Genomic DNA, 27,455 nt, shown 5'->3' with positions numbered 1-27,455 from the left:
TGGCTCACCACAGGCACCAGCCCCCCCCAAAACACCCTTTCTGCATCCTACACCTCCAGCTAATGGCTGCAAGTGTTGCCTTTAATCAGGACACTGCTGATTGCCTTTAATTGCTGGTCACAGCTCAGCTCTGAGGGGGGCAAGAGCTGGCTGTCAGAAAAAAAAAAAAGTACTTTGTTGGTCCGTGGTGAGGATAAATATCCTGCAAGGGGACTAGTCCTGTCAGGAAAACACACCTTCAGGAGAGAAACCAAGCTACCTAAATATCGTACTGGACCTGCCATTAGATGCTGCCTGGAGAGTTCCTGGAGAGACGCACAGAAATCTTCACCTTTTCACTGTTTCCATTTTGCAAGAAGTTTTTCCCTCATTAGGAAGCATTGGGCAACTTCTTCCTCTCCCAACCTCCTGCTATTACATGCTTAGTCATGCCTCCTCCTTGATTCGTATCAGAGAGAACAAATTTGCATGATTGTTTGTTGACAGCAAGACCTCTAATTGCATCATTTGGCTGCGGCTCCAGCTCTGATTTACACAGCCTGTTGCCATGAGCTAAAACACTTCCCTACCAGAGATACACAAAGCTGTCCCCAAACAGCTAATGCTCCATTTGTCTTTTGGGAGAATCGAGGCTGCTCAACACGGGTGATGAGAAGCATTGGGGTGAATTGTTTCTCTTCTCTTGCAAGCTCAACCTACTTACTGGGCAATGGTTCGTGTTGTAGCAAGGTTGACAAGGAGTCAGCCGGGAAGGCTTCACGGGTTTGGTTGGACTTTTTTTTGGGGAGGAAGTCTGTCCATCCCCAACCCTTGCTGCAGCTCCCTGGGGCTGTGGGTTGTCTGCAAGAGCAATAGTGTGGGTTCACGTCCTTCCCCGCCGGCCTTGCTGGTCCCGGCGTTGGACGTGGAACACCCGCTTTGCCCTTTCCTCCTGAAGCTCCTGTTTTCGTGGTCATCGGCAGAGGTGCCTTCTCCAGTGTATTTGGCAGACGTGTTTTTGGCTGCAGAGCCGCTGTTAGTTGAGCTGGGGATAGCTGCAATATCCTCTAAGGAGAAAACAGCAGCTCTCGCCCCACGCAACGCTTTTAAGGTTGGAGTGGAGTCGGAAGGCAGGCTGTCTGGTGCGCTGCCAGGCTCGCTTACGTTACGTGGTACGTGCCCTTACAGATGAAAATGAATCAATCCTTTGGGCTCTGATGCCACAATATGGAGTGTGATACATCACTGAGGGAGGACAGATATGCTCCACGTTTCAGGTCTGTCCAAAACTAGACGGCAAACACATTCCTCCAGCATCCCTCCCACTGCTACGGAGCCGGGACATTAGTTCTGGCCTCTGAGGGCAGACACCTAACATCTTCTGGGGCCTCAGAAGAGACCTGGGACTCCCCAAAAAAACCTCAGCAACCTGAGCTGAGATCCCAGGGAAGAGAAATGGTCAAAATCACCACGTGAAGGGTTGTGCAGGACTTCCCCAGGGCAGGCCGGTGGTGTCCTGGTGCCACTTTGCACAGCTCCAGCAATTTGTTAACAGCAATTATTTGTCATGCTTTGCTGCCCTTTATGGTGGCAGCCTTTTGATGAGAAAAAGGAGGCAATCACGCTGTTGTCTCGAGCCCCTTTGAGATGCTTCTTCCCAGGACTGTGGAGGAACACCAGGCAACATGCACCCAATGAGAGGCTGCTCTCTTGCAGGGGTGAAGAAGGGATTTCTACAACAGAAACACGTCAGGAGGGATCAAGTGCTTCTGCAAAGGTTCCAGGAAATACTTTGATGCTGATCTTAAATAAAACTTTCCTTATAATTCCTCCTGGTCAAATTCCTCATTTTGTGCTGTTGTGGCCATGATGGTGCCAGCAGGCATGGCGCAGTGGGGGGGGCTCACCCTGCCCCAGCTCTGCCCCACTCCCCCGAGCAATATCCACGCTGCCATCGCGCTGCTGCTGACCCCCATGGCTTGCTCTCCTGCCCAGCACTGCCACGGCCCAGCAGCAAGCTCACCCCAGCTCTTGTGCACCATTTCCCTGGGTTTGGACCCAATCCAGTGCCGTGGGTCTGCCAGGAAGGCAAATGGCCTCGTGCAGCCAGCCCTGACAGCATCGGAGGGTAGATTTCAAGTGCAGAATGAACAGCAGCAAGGCTCAGTGGAGACAGGAGAGAAACCATCAGCTTTACTTATTACCAGGGGCTAGAAAGCGCTGCTCACGTGGCTGAAAAGGTGACCAGAAAGTGGCAAAGCACTTCATTTTTTCCACTGAAGTAGAAGAGAGGCGGTCATGCTCAGGAGCACCAGTGTGAAATATCTAGTGATAAAGGCTCTATGGGCTCCCAGTGTAACACAGCCAGGTTTTTTTCTCCTGGGCAAATAAATAAAATGTGATATTAAATGAAAACCACATAAAACTTGTTACACAGACTAGAGTATATTGCTCATTTGCTGCTAAATTACAGCCTATTCATTTCCTCGTAAGGAGGCTATTAAGCTGTGTTGTATCACATGAGGAGTGTTTCGGAAGTGTTATCACCGTGCAGTGGGGGAAAGGGTGTGTTGGCTTGTTTTGCTTTTTCCAGAGGTAATTACAGGGTCACACTGATCCTCACTATCGGTGCCCTGCCCCTGCCGAGTGACACCCGGCATGAATTTGGCCCTGACTGTTGATTTTTCCACATGCAGAGCCTGCCAAGGACCTCATTCAGCTGCAGAGCATTTGCTGATGCATCCTCTCCCCAGCACTTGGCCGTTATTTATTTTTTCTACAATTAATGCTGCAAATCTTTTACGACAGCAGAAACTTTTGCCTGTACAAAAATAGTCAGGAAGCGAGAAGTCAGGGCACGTTGCGCTTTCCCTGCCATTTTTTTTTTTTTTTGCTGACTGCCATCACCAAGAGTTTCTTTGGCTCCTGAAGCAGCCAGGCTCCTTATGCCCTGCCAAGCACAGACCCCACACGTGACCCACAACCGGTGCTGTTTGCAGGGGCACATACTCACATGAGGGACCAGCCCAGGTAGACGGCTGTGCTGCCCCAGTACATGGGATTATCCAGGACGCTGAAGGGGAAGCTGGTCACTTTTGCCTCCATCAGGATGCCAAAGTAATCACCTGCAGAGCAAAGAAAGGGTTTATGGTTAGGCTCCGTGAAGCTGGGAGTCACTGGGGGCTTTGGCACACTGACACCCTCCCTGTGCCTCGGGGCATCCCTGCCAGGGATGCAGGGCAAAGGCGAACGAGGGGTTTCACTGCTGACTTCCAGGCTGAGAAAACAGCAACAAATAGCGTGGCTGTTTATGTCTATCAGCTTTTCTGGGAATGGCTCTTTGCCCATGAGGAAGGTTTGTGCACTGCAATAAGGCTACGGCAGCCACGTCCCTCATCAGGAGGCAGCTCTCGAGGTCCCAACTGGCTGATTCTGGCTTTCTCATTTGAAAACCACCCATCTGATGCCACTTGATGAGGAAGCAAGTGCATAGGATCAAATCCATTTAATGGGGAAATAAGCCCAGTGCACTGTAATGGTGTTTCGAGACGCTATAATCATGACCGCCACCACCAAATGCCCTCATTCACTGTCACCCTTATCTCATAGTTCAGAGGATTTCTCAGAATTTCAGAAAATAGCACCTCTGCCTACAAAACACTCAATTATCAGCATGATGATGATGATGATAATGGGTGATTGTCATCTGTAATGAGGAAAGCTTTCAGAACTGTCAGCATCCAACAGCTTCCTATCTACCTCAGAGTAATCGTTCCACCCTCCTGAAAGGAGCCTAGAAAAGAAATGACAAGCAAGGAGATGCTGTGTAGCTTCTGAGCAGTGTTTCAGAGGGGGAGAAAGGGGTGGGATGCTGAGCTCTGATTTCTGATGGTCTTACTTGTGGGACCACAACGCCCAGCAAGGATTTTGCTCCGTGTCCACGGTACAAGACGCAGCATCAATCAGCGAGGAGCAGCGCCGGTCCATCAGCTCAGGGAGCTGCCACAGCCCTGGGTTGCATTCCCAGCTCTGCTGCCAGCCCGTTCCCTGACCTTGGGCAAATCTCCTCCGTCCCTCCCAGCGCTATTGTGCACTGATCATAATATCAGTCTTTCTTATAGCGCAGAGGGTGGTGAGGATTAATGTATGGTGAGAAAGTGCTTGGAAATCCAGATAAAAGGCATTACAGCAGTGCAAACTATTCAAGGTTATTATTATTATTACCTGGATCGTAGTGTAATTTCTTTGACCTCACGTGGTGCAAAAACATTTATTTCTAATGATAAACAGAGCCTGCCCAATTAGACAATGCTTTTGGGCTTTAACTACAGGCCACTAAGTGAGATAATTGCCTAGTATTCACACTATATGTTCTCACAGTTACTTGGCAATGCATCTCTGAGATTGTTCTGGTAGAAAGAACACATCACCCCCCGCCACAGCTCATTTCTGTGCTTTCTTAAGTGTCAAAATGCTTCATTATACCCTGCCCGCCCTTGCCTTTGGGCTGAACACCTCGCTCCCCAAACAGCGCTGGCACCAAGGGGGTTTGCATAAAGCCCTGGGTCCATGGGGCTGGCAGGGGCTTATCTGAGCCTGGAACTGGTGGGGTGCAGGACCCTCCGGGCAGGCTCCCACAAGACCACGCAGCAGCTGGGGGAGCAGGCACCTCCCCCAGGACACAAGCTTTTCTGATGTAAACCCTGCCTCTAAACTCACACCGTTAAATAACGTGACCACCAGGGAGAAGCTGTAATGTTTTTATATTCAGGCAGGTGCTAAGGGAAAGGACCGTGCATCGGTTTGCACAGCAACAGCCTGGGCATCTCCAGTGCCTCCATTAAGCCCTCAAATCAGGAATCAGCTCCTTGTAAGGCTGGGGGACTTTGGCATCTAATTTGGGTTATTTTTTGCTGGCGGTCAGTGTAACCATCTCGCTGCACAGGGTAGACACTTCGGATTGTGGCAGCAAAAAGCCATTTCATGTACTCCACAAGGTCCCCCAGGGTCTCTGGCGCCCAGCCGGGACTGAAGCACCACCTCCACTTCTCTCCGGAGAGCCGCTGGCTTCACCATAGCCCAGTAACAGACTTCGGTCAAGTCAGATTTACTTGAAATCTTGGTCAGCGCTGGAAGGAACCGTGCTCGGGTGTGTGACAGATGGGCTCAGACAGGCAGAGCCGCCTCTCCGTGCACTCGGCCTCCGGGAAGCCAAGCCCTCATTACTCCATTCGTTGGGAAACGGGGCAAACAGCGAGGTGGATGGTGCTGAACTGATGCCCAAATCCCTGCGAGGGCAAGGTGCAGGGACAGGGCACCGGGAGGATTGCTCTGCAGGGGAAAGGCTGTCGGGGTGAGGGGCCACATCCAGCCAGTACAAATGGGCTGGGGTCAGTGCTGCTGTGTGGGAGATGGGGTGGCACAAAAAGGCTTATTGCAGAAGGGTGTTGAGCCCATACTTAAGAGACAAAGCGCTCTGCAGTTGCTCCAAAGCTTAAATGTGCTGTTAAAGAGGAATCTAATGGGCAGCACCGATGCAGTCTCTGTGCCCTGCCTTGTTCAGTCCTCACTGCTGTAGGAAAACCCAAAAGGGAAGGGTCAAATGCTGTTCCAGTAAGTTTAAGTGCTTGCATTTCAGAGGCTCTCTCAAAACTTCTCTTGAGCTCAGGTATTGACTGAGAAGAAGCTGGATGTCCCCTTCTTGCCAAAGGAGCGCAGCCCTTTGCTACCTGCAGTCAGAAGCGCTATCACTGCTGGGGGACCCTGCTCCTCCCGCAGCGCCGGCACTTCACTAAAACCCCACATGCAGGAGGACGTTGGAAGTACCAGTCCCAGGTGAGTCCTGAGCAAGAGAACATCCCACATGAGGTCCTCGGAGACCTGCAGACTCTTTGTCTTCCCCATGGCTGGGTAAGAAACCATCCTGAACAGCATTTCTCTATTAAGAGTTTGCTGACTTGGACTCAGGGGGGCTTGCATGGATCTGAGAAGCCGCTATCGATCCAAGCACGGATGCTCTGTGGGGGTCCAGCTGGCCCATGCTTCTGTGGCACAGAGGTCCCGAGCCAGCCTGGCTGCACCAGCACATGGTCTTGGCATCTCTCCACCCTGACTCAGCTCTGCCCCGGCACCCGTCATGCCCCAGCTAGCAGAGACAGCTGGACTCGCTCCCTGCTGTGTCATGCAAGGCTCGGAGCAGAGCACCCTCAGCCTGGTTCACGGGTGGCAGGGAGAGCCTCCGCCGGCTGAGAGAATGGAGCAGAAGTGTCTGATACGGGCCACTAACACCTGCCTCTTCCCTGCCCTGGGGGGTACGGGAGCCACCGGCCATGCAGAGCAGAGGGGGCCACTCTCACCACCTACGCTGAGCCTGACTCACTTGTTTGCTTTTCCCCAGTGGTTCAAGTCCAGTGGATCCTCCTGGTCAGATGAATCAGGCTTTACATACACAACCCCAGACCTGGCTGAACTTCAGGAGCATTCAACCAGCTCTTGCTGGCGGGTACTCCTGTGCCCGGCCTCTCTGGACACGTCTCTGCCGGCACAGCATCGCTCCTGGGGGCTACGGGTGATTTTGGAGGATGTCAGTGCCTGGTAGCTGGGGGACAGGGGTCTAACAAGGGACCAGGAGCGGGGCTGCACAGATGAAGAGTGAGAGCACACATTCAGGAGTGCTGAGCTCTATTTCTGGCAGTGGGATCTTGGCCAACTCAAGACATTTCTTTGCAACTCCACTTGAAACCAGGAAGGCTTATTACCTCCCTCTCTTCTTCCTGGTGACGCTGCAGGAGCTAATTGAATTTGGTTTGTAAAGCACTTGCAAAAGCACAGCCTAAATGCAGTGTCAAAGCTGGGGCTGTGATTATTTCAGCCAGCGGGAGCTGCCCCTTTCCTTAGATATTTATTGTTCCTGTCTGTATTTTATTTTTATGAATTCCACACATACTGGCATGTTTTTAAAGTCAACAACGCTAACAGAATTACTCTCTAAATGTGAAAGCAGGCACAGTGGAAAATGCCTTCTGCCATAAAGCAGCAGATAAAAGAATCTGTCAACAAACGTCAGGTTTATTGCAGAGGGGAGAGCAAACGACATCTTGCCTTGGCACGTGTGTTGAGCGGCAGGGGGCTCAGAGCAAGGCTGCCGGACAGCTCACACCCACTGTGCCGGGGCCAACCTGCTCGCGGGGTCTGCACTTGGGGTTCCTTTTCTGGAGGGCGTTTGGACTGTCAGATGATCGGCTGCTTTCCTGAATTTCAGGCTTGACACTGTAGGTGATAGGACTCACTGTATAAAACCACTGCACCATCTCCTCTGTGCAACGTAATGGTGTGGTTAGATCACGCTTTGGTATCACAAACCCAGGGAAGAGGAAATTCTTACGGGATTCTGCCCTAGCAAAAGACCCCTGCAAGGATTAAATGCACCTTCTGGATAAACTGTTGAATTTTTAGTGCTTACCTAGGAATGTCCCAGTGAATCCCAGTGCTAAGAAGCTGGAGATGACAAACAAGATCCCTACAGCCAAGATGGTGAAGCCCAAGTAATAGGCCCAGTGAGAGTCCAAGCCTTCCAGCTTCGGCTGGCTCTTCATGGCTTCTGTGAAGCTGTCAGAGAGACAACAAGGGCTGTTAAAAGCAGCGACTCGTTACTAACACCACCCACCTCTCCCTGGGAGATGCGGAGCTTTGGGAGAGGACACTGCAGAGGAGGACCCGTCACCGTGCCCCTTCTTCCACCTGGACCTACTCAGGCTCCCATCGGGAGCAGCCAGGGCTTGACCTGGAGCAGCTATTTTTACTTGCAACCCTTGCTCACTTCTGGAAATACCAACCCCACTGAACTGCGATACCAAAAGCTTTGCCTTGCTTGCCAAACCCCAGGTTTCATCGTGACTGGGAGCTCTAGGAAAGACGCCCTTGCAAATGTTGGAGGCTGCGATGCCTCGGCACAGGACTTGAAGGGTTGGGAACAATTGGCTGGGTTATCTCGTGCTCCCACCCCCGTTCCTCTCCATCAAAATATTTTGCAGCATTCATGTGTTAGCCACGTGCCCAGGAGTGATTCACGGCTGAAGCCTGACAGTCAGCGGGAGGATTGGAACGGCGAAAGGAAAATACTAGAGACATGCATTTTCAAGTGCGAACACAGCTTCTCAGCTCCAGGCTTGTTCAGGCATTTCAGGTCTGACCTTCCAAATACTCGTTTGTGAGTGAAATAATTGTGACCCCTCCTGTCAGCCCCCTGACCTTTGCCCGGAGCAGGGCTTGGCAGGCTCCGCATCTCACATAGCTCCGATACAAACGTATGACTGCAAAGGAGACAACTTCATGATTAAAAAAATGCCCATTAATAATAGCGAGAGGAGATAACAGACCCGCAGAGCCATACACAGTGTTTCTCCACATGTTGCTGACACATGAGGTAGGAAACTTTGAGCCTTGTTTTAATGAGCACCCTGGAGGCTGAAATTCAAGTGGAATAACAGCTTTCCCGCGCCTCTGGCCACCACTGCCTGCCAGGGCTGGGCCAGGAGAGCTGCTCCTGCCCAGGCTCCTCAGCTGGAAAGTGCTTCCATGACGTTACCCGCAGGGCTCGGGGACAGGTTGGGTTTTTTTTATCCCCGCAATGTCCAGCTTCCCCAAGCTCTGCAAATCCCTGGATTTTATCTGTTGCCCAAATGAAAGCCGAGAGACACAAACCTGCCTGCCCAGCTGACGGACAAGGGGCTGGAAACACACTTTTTGAAGGCTCAAAGACCACATGGCAAGTTACACGCACCAAGCAAAGTCCAGGATGATATCTAAACCCCACGGTTTAGGGACCTGGATGATATTTATTTTCATTGGAGCTTGCTGCTACTAGGTTTTCTACTAGTTGGAAGATTTTAGGACCCCAGAGCAAGCCATTTAATCTTCACTTTGGACTGGAGCAAGGAAAGAAAACACAGAATAAATGTAACGTTCTAGGGAGCGTGCGAGAACACAGCATCTTGGTGATTTACGCTCTGTCCCCCACGCTGGAAATTACAGGGAAATTCCCTTTCCCAGGGAGCGCAGGCAGAGGAATGACAGCGTGGCCCCAGGCAATGTAACGGCTCACGTCCCCGGGGCTGGCCCTCCTCCAGCACCCAGCACACCTCCCTGCGCTCACCAGGCTCACGCTGGTTTAGCTTAAAATCATTACTGATGGGAACACACAAATCTGGCTGCATCATGAAGCAGCAGCAGCTGCACAATCCTTTGCATCACTTCTGTGGTTTATTTTTAAATGACACAATTCTCCCCTGTGAGGAAGCCCAAATCTGCAGCCCCGCTACCAGTACTGCCTGGGTTTGGGAGGAAAGTGATCCCCCTGGGGGGATGTGTCCATCCGCCTGAGCAATCCCGGCCTGGCCGTGCTCTCAAAGCACAATGTGACATCCCCAGGGATGCTCTGGAGCTCTTTGCTTCCACGGAGGAAGATGTTAACACCTTTTTGCAGTGCTGGGGGTTTGCCTTTGCATCTGGCCAGGACGTCTCCACAGGCCACCAGCACCGGGATGGGATCTCACAGCAATAAAAACAACTGCTCTGCTGATCCCTGGCAGGTTTGGGAGAGCAGCACCAAGCTGGCCCCTGCCTGCATCCCAGCCCCCAGCGAAGAGATGGGAGAACAGAGGGAGCTACAGCTAGAGCACCACGCTCAGAAGCTGCTTCTCGCTCCAGGTGAACAGGATTCATGCTGTCTTACATCCTTGAGGCAACTCTGTCCTATGCTAGTGACCCGACTTGGCCTCAGAGCACAAGAACAAAGGTGGCTTCAAGAGTGTGAAAAGGTTGACTGTGAATCAGCCTCCGAAGTTTCGCAATCGGCACATGATGTGGTTTGTTTTGGCAAAGCTGTCGCCCCTGCTCCAGATGATTCCATCCTTCCTCTTCATGGTCGGAAAGGCCTGCGTTCGTTACCCTCATCAGCATGTCTTGCTCGGTCCCCTGCTGTTTGGCTTACAGCTAGAGAGGGAGGTGTTTGCACAGAGATAATGGACTGCCTTTCCCTCTAGTAATGTTTTATATCTTCCTAAACACACTCTCTATTTGCATTAAACATGATGCGCACAGGAGTTTTCAGAATTCGTAAACAAACCTTTTAAGCATTTATGATGCTGGGCCATGACAAGCAGCACAGAGTCGTCAATTATTCTGGCATCCGTGACTGCTCCTCGGTGGCGGGGGAGCCTCACCGCGCCACGGTTCACCCTCCCTGGCAGGGGGAGGACAAGGTGTTGGCCATCTCCCTTGCTAGGGGAGCTAGTCATGCAGCCGATCTATCATGAAACCAGTCCATTTCACCGTGTGCCTCTGAGTCACGTTTGTTACAGCATTTATTTCTGGCTGCACGACAAGGCAGCGGCTCAGCTCGGCACCCAAGAGTACACCAATTAAAGCCATGCTTTGTCCCAGTACCTGGAAATGCATTATGTGCCAAGCAGAGCGATTGCCATGGTGAGAAGCATCCCTCTTACCAGTGCGGAGGAGGGGTGGGTGGGCTGCAACCTACTTTAATCACATACCTGGCTGCTATCATGAGGACATCTGCCATTAGGGGGAGCCTGGAAGGTGCCCCCAGCTTTGGCAAATGGAAAATGGGAAAATTGGGCTTCCTCTGATATCTCCCCATGCTTGCCAGCGTGAAACGTGATACCAGAGGCACCTGTTCTCCACCTCAGCAGGGTAAAACCCAAACCAATCAGCTCTGCTCTGGCCAAATCGGCCGATTTGGCCCATTCCTGGCAGGGTGCAAGCAGCCATGGAGGCTGCAGTCAGGCTGCACAGCTGCCATGGCGTGCCGCAGGGTTTTGCAGGGGGAAACAGAGGCAGCAGGTGTTTTTCTGCCCACCCTTGCCAAATCAGAGATTCACTTGCTCAGGCACTCAGCTGTTGCTGTGCACGTGCCACTGCTTTGTGGGAATCACACGATGGTTTGGGTTGAAGGGACCTTTAGAGGCCATCCAGTCCAGCCCCCCTGCAGTGAGCAGGGACATCTTCAGGCAGATCAGGGTGATCAGCGCCCTGCCCAGCCTGACCTTGAATGTTTCCAGGGATGGGGCATCGATCACCTCTCTGGGCAACCTGTGCCAGTGATTCACCACCTCCATCGTAAAAAATTTCTTCCTTATATCCAGCCTAAATCTACCCTCTTTTAGTTTACCACATAGTAAACCACAAGGAATTGGAAAAACACTCAAAATGGTACTGAAGCACAGGGACGGAGATGTCACACGGGCGGTCTCGCAGGAAGAAAGTGGGAGTGAGGGAAACTGGCTGCAGGTACTCTCGCTGGGACACAGAGGGGACATGGGGCCAGCTTTGCACAAAGAGGCACCGATTTATCCACCCAGAGAATGGTGATTGCAACACCAGAAAACACAACAAACCAGCAGCCCAAAACACACCCCAAAGGCTGCATGGAGCATGAAGCAAACCTGGAAATACTGTACTAAGAGAGCAGCTGAGCTTTTTTAGGTCTCTGGGCCTCTCTTGGCGGCCCACAGTGAGCATGTTTTGTAATCCCTTTCCCGCAAAGGAGGGCAAAGACCTCATCCAGCAAACTGGGTCGCTGCTGGGAGCAGCTCGGCAGCACTCCCTTTGCCTGATCCCAAAATTCACCCTGGAAACTGGGGCTGGCATATGCAATTGGGGCAGAATTGGGCCAGGGGCCAGCAGGCAGCCAGGAAGCAGCAGCGGTGCGGGCAGCCAACGTTTCGGAGGCAGCAGCTGACACTGCAAGGTGCCATGCTCACCATGCGGGACGTCTGTCCGTCCTCCATGCCTGAGGTTTTGTTCCTCTCGGCAAAAGGAGGCAACGGGGGTAAAAACCATCCGGTACTGCCCAGCAGCACACACTGCAACAAAAGATCTTGCTCATTTGAAAAAAGCAACCCCAACAACACTAAAATCATCCTGCCGATACCACTGGCAATTGTTAGCCCAGTCATCATCTTCACAGCTTCTTTTGCCAATAATGACTTTGCTTTTCTGCCAGCACCAGTGTGCATGTTATTTAGGTCAGCTGGGAGCTGTGGCAGCTTCTCCCCAACCCTCACATCTCAGCTGCTTGGTTTCCTCATCCAGATGCCCAGCAGCTGTGCCAACAGGGACACGAGGTGCTGTTGGCCTCCTGGGGCTTTTTCCAGCCAGCCATCAGAGATTGCTGGTAGCGTGGCTTGGAGGGGACATTGGCTCCTTCAGACCACGCTCGATTCCCATCAAACTTGGTCACTTCTGCACAAAAGGCCACGTGGTTCTCAGATCGATACTGTTTACACCACGCTCATTCATGGTACTAGCTCACAAAATTAAATAGCACTGAGCATAAAGGCGAGAGGCGCTACCCGACAATGACAAACAACCCCTTCCCTGTGCAAAATCTCATCCCGGGGTGGATTCATTTTCCTGGAAGTGCCATCTCCAAGCAAGAAGCCCATGCATGCAGGAGGCAAAGCCCAGTGGGTGGCATCAACAAAGGATTTCATATCAGCCGGCAGTACGGTACCCACTAAGCCCACTGCCAAAGGTGCTGCCGTCACTCAGCCGCTGCGGGGCTCGCTCCCACTGGAGGCATCACAGCCCTGGGCACCCCAAGAGCCTCCCACCTGCAAGCTCCCCCCCCCCAATTCAGGGTGTGCTCGTGGATGTTGCCTTTACAACACCCCAAGACCTTTAAGGTGGGAAGTTCATAAGCTCACTGGGTACAAAACCACATGCACACACCTGCCCTGAGATGGGGAGTTTGCCAGGGTGTAAAAGGGAGCCCAGGAGGGCTTGGAGGCAGCGCCAGCAGCTAATTGTAGAGCTGCTGCAGGGGGAAGAAACCAACAATGTTGTAAGGCAGGAGAAAGTGACACTGGATGCAAGTCTGGAGGACAGTGAAGGTTGTCACATTCCACGTCACACAGGTAACAGTCATAAACTGCCGGGGTAGCGGATGTAGTGCAGACAGTTCAAAATTGCAGGATTTGTTTTCAAAGATAAGGGCCTCAATGACGGAAGTTTCCTGCTTCTTGCAGAAGGAACACAGCCGTAATGAAAACAATCATTGCACCAAAGCAATTAAGGATCCTTGTCTTGTGCAGTTGATTAAGCAGGTCCCCCCAGTCACAGGTCATTCTGGATTGCTTCTTAGGAGCAAGCCAAGGCTCATAATGAAGCTCATAGCTGGGAAGCACCTAATCGCTTAATTGAACACAAGACATTCCTCTTCTTACACCCAAGGTATCCCTTCGGAGCAAACCTTGCGTTAGAGCATCATAGTGTCAAACCAGGGACAAGACCACAGCAGAGACCCCTGTGTGGGGCAGGAGGTGAAAGAGCCGCACAGCCCAGCTCCTGGGTGCTTTCAGCACGATGCCAACCCGCTCGCAAAGTTTCTGTCTGCTCTGCCCTCTCCTCCTCCGCCCCCAGCTTGGAGCCTTTCAAAAATTCAGTTGCAAAAAGGAAGCAGGTTTTTAAAAAACAAAAAAAGAGACATCCCATGGGCTCCTCAATCGCTCCCTAGCAGCCCCCACCCACATAAAAAAAAAAAAATCCCCAAAGCACACAGAGATGAGTTTTAAAGGCTGGATTACAGCACTGAGGGTGGAGGGACCCCCTGAGGCTGCCTTTTCGCTCGCTATCAGAAGCCAGCACGCTCTGCACAATCAACCCCGACCACTGCACGCAGCCGAAGCGGGGCTGAGGAGCGGAAAACCTGCTTTGATCAGTGTGCTCAGTACGAGTGACTCAGGAAATAACATAAAGGAATAAGTGAACTAGCAAGAGTGGGTGAGACTCGTCCCTCCTGGCGTCACCGGCCACTGAGATGAGTGTCTGTGTCATGCAACCCGTGAGCCCCTCTCTGGCCAGCTGAACCCAGGGTTTGAAGATGGCTGGTATCTTTATGCATCATTCCTGAACAGAACAACTCCTTCAGGCTTGAGCAATAAGCACAGGCAGCCCTGGAGGGCTCACTGAGCTGGGAATGGAGGCAGCAAGTCTCCCAGGTGTGTTTCAGGGCACCTCCGGCAGTTGCTGTTCTGATGACCACCATGAAGCCATCCCATCACTCCCACAGTTAAGGGCTTACCTTGCTTGAACAACCTCTAAAGCCTGCTGACCATCACCCTGGCCAACTTCAGTGCCAAGGAAAGGCAAGGGAATAACCCAATCACTTTGAAACACCTGAGCAAAATAAACTTCATATTGCAATCATCTGAAATGGCCGTGGCCCATCAGCTGGGCTGGCAAGCGCAGTTGGCTGGCTGTGCTCTGCTGGGCTTGAGCTGTCCCACCTTCTACAGACCCTCCTCCAAAGCCAAGGTCCAAGTGGGGCTTTTCCAGCCCCCTGGATTGACCTTGCTGTTTCCTGCAGGAAACGACTCATGGGCTGTGCAGGCAGAGCTACCCTCAAGGAGCTCCACAGCACTCACAAACTCGTGACATAGAGCAGAGCCAGCACAGCCAGCAATGCTGGCCCTTGTAGGGCACTGAGGTGTCTGCAGGGGGAAAGAACGATGTAGTCCTGGGACAGATGAGGTCTCTTTGGCTCTCCCAGCAGTTCCCCATCAATGTCTTGCTGACCCAAGATCCAGCGGGACCACTGGGAACAAAGACTGTCCTTCCATTGGCTGTGTTTTTAATTAAAGGCAGGCACAAGGCTTTGCATTGCTCCCGAGACAACAAGTGACTCTCATCTGTGCAAGAGACTGCAGAGACATTCCCCAGTGAAATCTAAGCCTGCTGTGTCACTAAAACATCAGCGGAACACACACATGCCCTCTGCATTGCCTGCATTCAATTACAGCCCCATTCACTGCAAGCTTTCTTAGAGTTTCTGCAATAAGCAGTAGCTGGGACAGACACAGAAGGGCAAGGGCAGGTCTTGGTGTCACTTCCAGGAAGGCAAAGCTCTTAAATACATGTGCAAATTCCAACCTGAGATATCTGTGCCTGGGAAATTATCCAAAGCACTAAACAACCCATTAGCTCTGACCCTGGCGTAATTGAATCTGGGAATTTAGTAAGAGAGTCTGTCTCTCCTAACAGCATTGAAGATAGAGCCTACCAGATCGCAGATAAATTGCTGGCATTGAGGAAGTCTTCTGCAATAAACATCTCTGCTGCACTCAGAACGTCAAAGGACATATTCCCATGGTGTACGGTGCATCAATCATACAATACTATTAGCTAGCACAGGTGGTATTTAGAGAGATCACAGATAAGAGTTTAAAGAGACTGCTTGCTAAGTGCACGGATAATCCTACTCTTCTACACAGGAAACCGCAGCTTCTTAAAAACACATTTCATTTGATTTATGATTTTTATGATAAAATTTAAAAATTCTGCTGTTACGTATGATCCGTCCTGTGCAAACAACCCTCCTGTCACCTGGGCTGCTCACGGGGCAAGGGAAACCATCCCCAGAGAGCGGAGCAAGGAAACCTGTGACACTCGACGGCTGCTGACACTGATGATTTTGGCCACACTGCTGCATCCCTCGTCTTTATTACAAATCCTGGAATAAATCTGCTGGCTAAAGGTATCCAACCACATAAAAGCAATATGCTGGGGCTGGATCCAGCACTGCAGAGTAAATATCCCTCACCCCCCCACCCTGTAGGGGCATTTCTTTGCATCGATGTGTACCAGTAGGGTTAGCTCCTTACCAATGGCTCCGCACACAGTTAAGCATCAGGATAACAGCGCCCAGGCAGTAGCAGGCAGCATGCGGAGAGCCGAAGACTCGGCTGAGTGCTCGTGTTTTGTGCTCCCATCTGGCTACCTGAAGAGACAACAGAAAACAAAGCAGGTAGTTGGGGGTGCTGGGGTGCGTGCTGCCCCAGGAGCGAGCCCTGCAGCCTCAGCCCCATGCGGGGGGACACACCACCTGTATGGCTTTGTGCGAGAAGCAAGCAGAGGCCACTGATGGGATAGGGCTTAAATCAAGGCCAGGGATGAAAGCTCCTTCTCCTACCCATACTAGCCCCTGTTAGTGCTTGCATTGCCCTGTTCACCAGGCCAGCCAGCAGCTCATGATAAAAATATCCCACACATAAGTTTTGGGGAATATGTGGTTTGGACAACATATGTCTAACAAGGCTAAGAGCATTGCTAAGGCTGCCCCCAGGCCAACAGGCCCCTGCCACAAAGCCTAGTAGTGCTCTTCCAGAAGCAAAACAGATTACTGAGTAGAGAATGGACCACAGGGACACCCAGCCCTCATTTTCTGGGCTCTACTATCTCCTACACCCAGCTGTAGGGATCATACCTGGCAGGAACATCCCCTCACTCGCTTCCAGAACAGTTTACAAGTGCTCCCCCAGGTAAGACCTACCAGCTCGGTCCTAGAGAACTGCTTCCACTTGAATAGCCTGAATGAGCTGGCCTTTGTTAGCCCTCAGCAGTCGTGGCCATCAAGGGCTCATCTGCACTCCTCCCTCATCCCTGCGTGGCTGTCTCAATGCAATCCACACAGCATGTCAGTGACAGCCCAGGACTCCCAGGCACACACGCAGGCAGCATCTCTACGGTGGCATTAGCATCCTTTACAGCACTCTTTTCTCTGGCTGCAGTTTTAAGCTCTGTGTTCTGCAGAGCAGCAAAAGGTGATGGGCCCCTGGCCAAAATGCTTTGCAGCTGAGGAGGTGCCCTCTCACCGTGGGAGGCCGCTGCACGCAGGTGGCTGGAGCTGCTCCCAAAATCTGCAGGACTGGATCTACCCAAGTCACCAAATCCAGGGCCCTCACTCCCAAGCTGATGAAAATCTTTACAGCTACTCTGTTTTCTGCCTTTCCTGAATCTCTCAGAAAGGTGTCACTGTATTTATTGCCTCTTTTAGGCTTCATTTTCAGGCACCAAGCCTGGGGCTTGGATCAGACCCTAAATTCAAGCCAAGCAGAGCACACCTGGGCAATGAAGCGGGAAGTGGGAGTCAGCAGAACATCTCAGCACCAATTTGCTCTCAGACACGGCTGGCACTTCATTAGCTTCAAATGCACTTCACTCCCTCACACGGAGCCTGGGCAGCTTTTGGGAGGCACCTGCAACCCAGCTATTCATCTACTCTGAATGCATTTGGTCATTTATTGGCTCTATCTGAGCAGAGAAAGGCAGCTTTGCAGGTCCCGCTTTCTTCCCAGGCTGATGCAGAAGCACAAAGCGCTGCTGGTGGAGGGGGACTGCTGGCTTCAGAAGGGGAGAACGATGAAAACCTCTGATAAGCAGGGCACTGATTTCACATGCTGAGAGCTGATTCAATTAGTTATGCAATGATTGCTCTGAAATTACAAATCCACTCATGACAGAAAGAGCTGCTTCACTGCCTTTTTCTGGCTGGTATAAATAGTTTGTATTCTAAATTGAATTTAAAACACCGTGCGTCATGCTGCTGCTAAAATGGGAGCTGCTGTTTGAGTGCTGCGAGGGAAAGAAACATAGGGTGAGTTACCACCTTGGGAAGGTAAAAAGAAGTGACCATACAGGTGACTGAGTCACAGATCGAAAAATGCAGACACGTGCCAGTTATCTGTACCAACTTCCTAATTCCCTGGAAATTATTCTGGCGGCGTTTGCATGGATGGCAGCTCCTGGCTTGCTCTGAGAGCTTTGCAAAGCATCTCAGACGGCGGCAAAGCTGAAGCTGAAAGAGAAGGCAGCACTGCTGGGATCAGAGGGGAGAGCCTGCGTGCTGCTGGGAGCCGTCAAGGCGGCCTCGTAATTACCCTCACCTTTAGAAAGGCACATCTGGGCAGCGACAGAGCACGGTGGGGCGAGGGGACGTGTTTCCGAGCCCTTTGGAGCTGGCTCGGCTGCATCGGGATCACTCCCAACACAGCCCAGCTCATGCTGTATCGCGTCACTGCTCACTCCCCAGCTGGGACCCAGACGCCGACTTTTATTTAGCTGTCACAGCCTTCAGATGGGACCCTGGGCTCCTTTCTGAGCCTGCGCGGGAGTCCTCGCGAGCAAAGCGGAGCGGCAGCCTGTGTGGGGCTGGAAGCAGCGGCGCTCGCCAGGCCCCCGGGCGGTATTTCAGCAACAATTAATTTGTTCCGGTTCTGGTTCTATTCCTTGAACAGCTAATTAGTTCTGGCTAGGTTCTAATTTTCTAATTTTAGCCATTTCTAGCTAATATTAGCTCTTGTTCAAACCATGGCTACGCAGCTGGCTTAATGTTTTATAAAATCACGAGCCGACGTATTATTATTTACTGCACGACGGATGCAAAATGCTTCCAGCACCCTCCACGGCCGCGTGCGGGATGGGGCAGGACTGAGACCACCAACCTCCTGGGGAGGGCTGCGGCCATTCCCCACGTGCTGTTTGCCCTCCCAGCCGAGGCTGGCCCTGTCCTGCCCGTGGGCAAGCACAGCATCGGGGCGGGGGGGAAAGCCCCATGCCATGGCTCTGTGTCCTGGTGAGGGAGGGAAGGGAGCATTTTTTTTTTACTTCCAAACTCCGAGTCTGGAAATGGAGTTAATACAAAGTTTCCTGACTTACCCAAGGGTCAAAGCAACAGAAAAATTCAAGGCTCCTTCTCCAAAGCTCCCAGCCCTCTGCTTTCACTTCAGGGTACTTGGTGAGGGCTGTAAGTAATTTTTTTAATGTTTCCCCCAATACTCATTACTGAAATAAATCAATGAGTGGATGTGGCTGCAAAGCCAGGGAGTGCTCTTGGGTCCCATGTTCTGCCTTTGGCAGGCCGTTTCGGCGCTTGCTGGGGGCAGGCGCTGCCGGCTGATGTTCCCAGGGAATTGCTGCCTCCTCTACATAAATTTGGGGCTCATTTCTACGTAAGCAAACCAAGCCATCTCCCCAACTGCTCGGGCAAGTGTGTAAACAAAAATGAAAGCACCTCATGCATCCCCAGCGGCTGCCCTGATGCAAAATGGAAATGCCCTGAGTTTTCTTTTCTTTTTTTGGGCAGGCAAACCTTCCCGAGCCACCTCGAGAAGAGCCACAAATATCCGTTTGAAAAGCAATTTCATCTCACCAACCTGCTTCCGCAGCTGATCAACGGGAAATGCTCTTTACAGCTCTCTGTGCGTGGCAGGCTATCGCCTCTCATTAATATTTAGTATTTGTTTCAAGGAAATTGATTATTTTTGTCTGCCATCCAGGGAAGCTGGCTTTTGAACACGCTACATTTTAATTTGCTCAAGCCCAGCTCTGAAATAGAGACTTCGCATGACTCCATTTCTGTATCTGGCTCACCCCAGAGATGGGGAACGAAATCAGATAGCCCAAAGGCTCAGTCCTAAGGGACGTTTTGCATCTCGATGCTAATCAGCCGGTCTATGTCCTCACATCGCCCCATCGCCATAGTATCCGAAGCAGACTGTGTGGGTGCTAGTGAATTTAGCCTTGCGGCATGCCTGGGAGGCTGGGATGGATTAGCAGCTCCCTACCACCCAAGGGAAACTGAGGCACCAGAGAGTTCAGGTGAGCAGCTGCTCCCCAGCTCTCTGGGAAGAAGGGTGGCTGGGCTGTGCCCGCATCCCAGGAAATCCCAGACTCATCATCCACCCCTTGAGATGCTCTTGCCCTGGCCAAACTGCCTGCATAAAAATGTTCAGTGCCCAAGACGAGGCTGGAGAAAAGATGACAGTGAATAGCATACACTATTCATCACGCCTATCTCGCAGTGTTTGCCAGCATGAAGGACTCTGCCCCATCATGTGTGCTCTAGGAAGCAACCCACCAAGACATCTAAAACTCAGAAATTCTGTGAAAAACCCAGAGAAAGAATGATCAGCTTCTCGGGGCACGTCTGCACCCTGGTCCCAAGAGGATGGGGCGGGGGGGGGGGTGAGCCCTGCACGCATGGACAATTCAGCCCAAACAAAAAAAAACCTTAAGACAAAACCAACCTGAGCAAATTTTTGAACGTTCTCCTTCAGTCTGACCTCTCCTAGGCCAGCCATGGGGGTGCACCCTCCTGCAGGTGCTGGGGCAGGAGAAACCCCGACTCTGAATTTAGGTGGTTCCACTTGAGCATCTCCCATCACAGGAGATGTGCCCTGGCTAGCTCATAACCCGATGAAAGCGCAAGAAATGTGATGTTGCCCTTATTTCACTTACAGGGACCAGAAGCACCAGTCTGTTCCCCTGTATGAAAAACCCATTTTTCCTTTCTGATTCCCTCAAACCCCTCGTTAAAGCATAACAACGTTCCCTGCTCTCTGTCACTGCTTGGATGCTGGAAAACAACCCTGCTTGCAGCTACTACATTTATCTAGAAGACAGGGAGGAAGAAGACACACCTGAGCACCCAAAGTCTGACTGTGGTGCTCCCAGGAGCGAGCGGGGAAGCAGAGCCGACGCAGAGCAGGCTGCAATGCGAACGCGCATCCACCGCCCGCCTGTGAGCGCCAGGGCTGGCTGACCTTTGCCGAATGCCAGAGGAGCCGGCTTTTCTGGCTGTCCCGAGTGACTGCGAAGGAAATGAGTGTGGCCTGACCTCACCCCTCCTAAGTAACTATTCTCGAGCCCCCCTGTGATCAGCAGCATTTAGCGTGTGCCAGTTCAGCAGTGCCGACGGTGCTGGTTGCCCACCACAGCCATGCTGAAAGCTCCAGCCCGGCCTCCCACGGCTGCTCAAGGCAAATGTCCGAGTGCTCGTGCTGCATCTACGTGATAAAACCTCTGCTTTTCTAGGAGATTGCAAATCTCAGAAGAGACAGGAAGGGAAAATGCAGAGCTGGTCCTGGGGAGGATCGTGCACGGCAGCCCCGAGGGGTGTGCGGGGGCAGTTCCTGCAGCTCGCTGGCACGGCACTGAGCCCCTGGCGCAGGAACAACACTAGCCGAGGCTGCCACGTGCCCATGTACACCCTCATACAAAACACTGGCCCATCGAGCGCCCGCCCCAACACCGGGCACCGGCACAGGCTTTCCTGGCATGTGCAGAAAACGCCCTTGGGACCCGCGTGCCACTGGCAGCAAGAACATGATTAGCGGGAGCTTTGGGCAGCGAAGGCAGGAGAAAAAGAACAGAACAAACCACGGTTTAATTTGTACAAGCTGGTAATTATAGTCGCTATCTGTCTGAAATCTCTATTGAGTTTATTTAAATATGTTCTCCGTGAAGGCCATTCAGACAGGAATTATCAAGGTGTTGCAGCAGAGGAGATAATGCCATGCAGTTTTCAACAGATCAAGGGCTGATTAGGAGGAATTAATTAGCTGCTTAAACAGTCCTTGACTCGCTGCAGCAATTAGCCGTCACCTCCACGCAGTCACGTTCCCCGTGCAGCAGCGGCGGTGATACGAAGCACCCGTCAGCAGAGCTGCCTTCCCCACGCCGCCGGTGAGCACAGGGCCAGCCCCATGTCGGCACATGTCCCCGGTAAGGTGCCCTAAACCCACAGGGTTTAGCCCATGGCTGGGGCTTGGCAAACGGGCAGTGATGCACTGGGCTGCGGCGACTCCCTCGCACCTGCCGTGGTGCCCATTGCCGATCGGTACACGTGCATCTGCTGTGGCTCCCAGCACGAGGCAGACAATGCATGTCCTCCCTCTTCAGCGGGCCTGTCCCTCGTGCCATCCCCCATCCACCATTTCCTACACGTTACGAGCCACCAGTTCTCAGCTGATCATTCAGCAGCCTTAATCCCACGTGCCATCGCTTGCTGTCCCTTTGGCAAGGTGGGAGCATCGCCCCCACCTCTGCCCACCCGAGCTGTCACCCAGCCTTCCCCAGGCCCTCATCCCACCCAGCCCTGCCTGCTGCAGCCCCTCTGTCCTGCCGCAGCACTGCTCGGGTCCCTTGCTGCTCACCCCTGTCCTTCCCGTGGCACAGAACCCGTCTGCAGGGCTCAGCCGAGGTGGGCACCGGCTCCGCGGCTGGCTGGGAGCAGGTGCTGCAAGGCAAGCTCTAAACCATGGAAAGAGCTGGCGTTGCAGAGCTGCCTGGGGAAAGCAAGCTCAGCTGTCCCCACCAGACACTTTACAGTGGCAGGAGGAGAAGCCAGTGCTCAGGGATGACCGTGAAACGACTTTCTGGTCCCTCCTGCCAGCACAGCCCCCCAGAGGAGCTGGTCTCAGGCTGCCAGCTCCTGCCAGCACCCCGACAGCCTCCACTTTCTTTAATTGCTTCCTGCCTGCGCTGGGGAAAGCCACGGCGGCTCTGGACTACCCGATCTAGAGACTGAGTTATTTCTCTGAAGGCTTCTCAACCGGCAGGCACTCAATTACAGAGAGCCATGAGACAGTAATGGAGCCCAAAAGCTTTTTAGCAAATTATTAAAGCCCTGTGAAGTTCCCTCACTAAGTACTGGAGCAGCAGCTTCCAGTTCATGCAATTAAAACACTGAAACGATATTAGAAGAGACAGGCACTGTCTTAATGGTTTGATGTGAGCTGTAAGACAACACAGGCCGGAGACTTTGCCCATGCAGCTTGTAAAGGTCTTTTTTATGGTTGTGCACCATGAAAAGATGCACTTACAGAAGGACTGTTAATGAGCAACAGTACTGGGGACAAAGGGTGACAGCCCACACAGGTGGAGCTGGAGCAGGGCAGGGACTCACCCTCAGAGCCTGGAGGCTCTGGGCACCCCGACCTGATGATCAGAGACCTGACACGTGCCCCAGGAGATGGGGATGGGACGGTCAGCCACAAAAGGTCTCCCCAGGAGGCTATACCAGTTAGTTTTCCCCCTTTCCCATTTCCCCACTGGTAGGATGGCAATAACAGCTGTCAGCAAGCCGCAGCCGAGCAGGATGGCTTAGCTCATCCATGTCTGCCAAGGGCTTTCAGTTTGGAAAGGAAGGCGCCGATTTGACTCAAGGAAGACTTTTCCATTGCCGTTCACGAGCTCTGTATGGGGGTGTTGTTGTTTATTCCAGCCAAAAGAAACAGCAGCAGGGTTTCGGTATGTCGACCGGCTACGCAGTGATACTGCGGTGTGGAACAGCCGGTTGGAATGACAGGGCTGTACACCCAAGGTGACAGAGAGTTTCACGGAGGCAAAAACCACACGTTTTCAGGCACTTGTAGTGGAACTGGAGGCTTGGAAAGCACAAAAGGCTGCAAAAAAATGAGAACATCCAAGGGGCTGAAGAAGAGAACTATCTGCAAGTGGAAAACGGGCTGGCTCCTCTCCAAAACCAAAGAGCTGCTTGTGGAGCTGCAGTGCTGGGACGAGACAACGTGACAAACCCTCGCTGCCTGCAATGCCCATCGCCCAAATGAGCAGGTTAGGAGGATGAAATGCAAGCTGGAGTGCCTCTTCTAGAGACTTTTCCCTGATGAAGCTGGTGTGCCGCCGCCGAGGGATTCAACAGGGTCCAGTCTGAGCACTTTGACCCAGGGAGAAGAGTAAAGTGACTCCACTTTAGAAGTGGAAAGATGACTGTTAAAGAAACCCAGCCTGCCTTCACAACGTGTGAGTTTAGCCTGAAAAATAAAACCCCCTGCATCCATCCCCAGTGGAAGTAATTGGACTGAAATGGCACAGGTCACCTCAGCTAACAGCCTTGAGTTGGGGAAACATAACAAGCCAGCAGGTGACAAGATAAGGGTTTTGTAAGGACTAGGTACGCTTTACCTCAAAGCCATCCCTTCAGATTACCTCCACACGAGTCTTTACCTTGAATCCACTCATGATAAACAGATAGATAATAAATTTCATTTGTCTAATAGTGTTTATGTGATTTGTCAAAGTACCATCTCATTAGCTGGTTGCAACAAAAACAAGTCCCTGCTTAACATACGCCAAGGCAGCCTGGGTTTGTCGATGTTCCATGAGCCACATCCTCTCCTCTTCAATAAAAACAAAAATGACATGGAATATGGGCTGTATTTGCTAGCAATTTCCAACACAAAATCTGAGCAGTTTCTCCTTGAGGCAAGGAGCTCATGATTTACGTCTGAAGAGCTGGAAGCTGAAGGCAGGTGATTTTGAGTAACCCAGAACAAGCTGTGTTAATTAATTTTGAGAATAAGCATTGGGAGCCCTTATGAGCAGCTCCCCAAGACTGAGCAGGGTAAGGCTGACGCTCTCCAGCTGCAGGGAATCAGCCTGCACGGCTCGAACAGACTCTCCCGTCCAACAAAACCCACGGAAAAAGTATTTGAGAAATAATGATTTCTCCAGAGCGCAGCACGGGATGGGGAAGGACCTTTCCAGTCCCAGTCTAGGATGTGGTGGGGATGGCCAAGCACTGGGAGGGACAAGGGCTGCGTAGGGGAACGGGGAGCAGCCGGGATCCACCCAGCTCCTCTAAACCAATAATACAGCCAAATAAAATAATCTCCCAAGATTAGGGAAAGGAAGAGGCTGCCCCTACACAAGTATTTGGGGCTCTGCTGGAGCCCAGAGGTAGGGCAAGCGCTGCCAGATGAGCATCTCGTGCACAGGATAGTGAAGCATTTTGCCCAGAGTTTTGCCGGATTTTTTTTTCATCTTCAATGCCCAGATGACTTGGCCCACACTCAGCTTCCCACTGCACACAGTTCCCATCCAGAAAACCACAAACCTCATCTTTTCATACACTTTTCTGAAGCTTGGAGCATTTTCTCTGTGTGAAACAGCTCTGATTTTGCTCAGGCAGGCCATAGCGGGCACCTCCCCAAACCAACCAGAAGCAAAAGCGTGTGTCAGTCTCTTGAGTGGTTGAGAAAACTCTGCCCATCTCACATCCTGCATTTGCTTATCTTTTCTTCCTGTTGCTCATACTCATGCAACACTAAAAAAAGCAATGCCGGGGAAAGTGCCTGAAGTGTTACACACACAGCCGCTTTATTGAAACAGGCCGTCTACCCAAAAGACCCATTTTCAAACAAAGCGTTCCAACAATAGCACTGACGATGTTTGAACTGGCATCGATTTAGAAAGACAAGCTCTTTGCTGCACCACACTGTCAGCAAGCGCTCAGTACAAATGCCACGTTACAAGACGAACGCCTCTTTTTTTTTAAGACTTTCCTTCTATTTCTGTGCCTCCGCTCTGTTGCGTTATTTCCAAATCAGGCCCTGGATCCCAGCAGATCCACAGTTCTGAGGTCAAGTCCCTCTGAATTTGCTGCAGACTTCAACACCTTGGGTTTCGTTTTAAATGTGGGGACAAAGCTTTTTATCTTTGTCACAAAGCATCTATCCTGCTCTTCACAGCTTTCCAATGATTGCTGCGAACCTCCAGTTCAAATCGCTATTGCCGTTGCAAATAAGGTCAGCCTGATCAAAAACGTTATTCTAGCTGGAATAAAAATGCACTGTCTTCAGCAAGTGCATCCTGTGTAAGAATCATAGAATCACTAAGGTTGTAAAAGACCTCCAGGATCATCAAGTCCAACCCCCAACCCAACACCCCCAGGCCTCCTAAACCATGTCCCCGAGTGCCACGGCTACACGTTGTTTGAACCCCCCGACGGACAGTGACTCCCCCACCTCTCTGGGCAGCCTGTGCCAAGGCCTGAGCACTCCTGCAGTGAAGACATTTTCCCTAATATCCAACCTAAACCTCCCCTGACACAGCGTGAGGCCGTAAGAACTATCCTCTTGCTGAACATGGCAAGTCTTTGCTGGCTCCAGGTAAAAGGAGGTTGAGGTCACGTAATGACTGACATTTCTTGCAGCCTCTGATTCGTTGCAGAGACCATATAAAGCTATACTGAACACCTCAGCTAATTCAAGTGGCTTTTTCCTCTGCCACATGATCTGTATTTAGTTGCAAGTCTCATATGTGTTCCGGTGCCGGGGCCGTGTTAGCACCCAGCTCTGTCACCATGTCCTCAGCTAGCTGGACCTGCAGATGTGCCAGTGCCTGCAGCCAAAAATTGGGGCTGGATGCTGCAGTATTTTTCAAGTCAGGTGATTCTTCAAGCAGATGTGGCCCATGGGAGTGGAAACATTTTGGCTCTGTTCTCTTAAAGGTTAAATCAGAAGCTCTGGCTCACCCAACATACAAGAGTAAGAAGGAGCTGGCAGGAGAGAAGGGGACGGAGAAAGACTGGGGGTAATCAACAAGCCTCTCGAGACACAACCACATCAACACCAACCACACAGCCCCACGCGGAGGAAGAAAAAGCAGCCGAGCCATCCCAGCGCTGCCTGAGATCTTGTGTTTGATGTGAGGGTTTTCAGACCCAGGCATCATCTTTGCAGTTTGCTCTCATTAATAGGTTTGCTTGGATTCCAGCTCAGCCTAGCTCATTAGCCACACCACCGAATCCGACACTAATTTTGGATCACTCCTATTGCTACAAATAAATAATAAAATTGCCTCCACGCAGGGGTTGTTTTCTTCCTCTCTCCCCCTAATGCAGGTCTGGTAGCATCTCATGTATCCGTTAATGAAGTCCATTATATCCAGAGTTTCTCAGCAAGTAAAAATTACAATCATTAGCCAGTGACTGACGAGAGACAGAAACACCATTTCTGCCCAGGCTGGCAATAACAGTACGCCAAGTACGCGTCCCAGCGAGTCGAGCCTTGCTCTCCCGTAATATGGTACCCAATGTTCTTCATTAGCATCTCTCTTTTTAATAGAGCAAGACAGCGTCCTGCGGCAGGTCGCAATTACACACAACAATTAATTCAGGGAGAAACAATGACGGGTGTCGCAGAGGCACATTTTGCGGCGGGGTTGTCAGAAGGTGAAGTGGGAGATGATTAGGAACATTTTCAAGCCCTGCCTAAAACTGAAAACAGAACAAGCGGAGCCACTAGTTACAGCACGGTAGAGGAGACACGATTGGTTTCCTTGTAAACTGCTTCGTAATTTTTGTTTTAAATAGCAAAGAAACACAACAATTATTCTTTTGGTCGTAATACCCCAATGACCGGGACCAGCGGTTTTGGACCAGGACTTCTTGTGCCATTTGCAAACAACGCACAAAGCTGGCTTGGCTTCTCCCGGAGCTGCAGCCACTCTCTTGCTGCCCTTTTGTGAAATCAGGGTTTAATTCTCTGGAATAAGTCTGCTAATAAGGACTCCCAACACACCCGTCCTCTGGACAGCGTGTACTCGCTCATCGCTCCCCCAGGGACTGTGGCAGGAGGGAGACGGGGAAGGGGGGAGAAAAAAATAAATACGCCTCACAGAGCACAAAATGCAAGAGAAATCTAATACCCCTTCGCAGAGCAGTGAGAGTTCGTTGGAAAGGAGGTACTGGTTGCACTGGCCACACTTGGCGGAGCGCCGATTTTGGCCGGAGGGCCTCCTGTCCTCCTGCTGCTCGACATATCGTGTTCCACGCTCCGTGTTAAGCCTCCCCTGGGAACATTTCCCACGGCGCCGAGGACACGCATGTTTGCGATGCTGCCGTCGTCCCGGTGGCCAACAATAGAGAGGGACAATTTGATCTTTATGTAACGCGGGCAGCCGCGCACTCTGTTCCCCTCTCCTCGAGGATGAGATGTTCAAACCGCGCGGCACAACAAGTAATAACGATCTGAAGGGTTAAATACAATCATCAAACCCCTCGGGCTTGCTGGTGTTCCCACTGCGGTTCCTGT

The 27,455-nt window shown here is 51.8% G+C and overlaps 1 protein-coding gene across 4 annotated transcripts in view; it reads right to left on the bottom strand.

Annotated features, from left to right (window-relative positions):
* PEMT (phosphatidylethanolamine N-methyltransferase) overlaps positions 1 to 27,455 on the bottom strand; it is a 45,782-nt gene that overhangs the window by 4,187 nt on the left and 14,140 nt on the right. For all 4 annotated transcript variants that reach the window (XM_064461482.1, XM_064461480.1, XM_064461479.1 and 1 more), the window contains 3 exons: positions 15,663 to 15,778; positions 7,442 to 7,587; positions 2,993 to 3,104 (listed from right to left, as the gene is read on the bottom strand). In XM_064461482.1, coding sequence (XP_064317552.1) covers positions 2,993 to 3,104; positions 7,442 to 7,587; positions 15,663 to 15,778 — 374 coding nt within the window. The remainder of the gene's footprint in view (positions 1 to 2,992; positions 3,105 to 7,441; positions 7,588 to 15,662; positions 15,779 to 27,455) is intronic.

This window comes from Phalacrocorax carbo, chromosome 10, assembly GCF_963921805.1.
Source record: "Phalacrocorax carbo chromosome 10, bPhaCar2.1, whole genome shotgun sequence".
NCBI classification, from domain to species: domain Eukaryota; kingdom Metazoa; phylum Chordata; class Aves; order Suliformes; family Phalacrocoracidae; genus Phalacrocorax; species Phalacrocorax carbo.
Note: the sequence above shows the minus strand (reverse complement) of the source record. Positions and strands in the feature narration are given on the sequence as shown.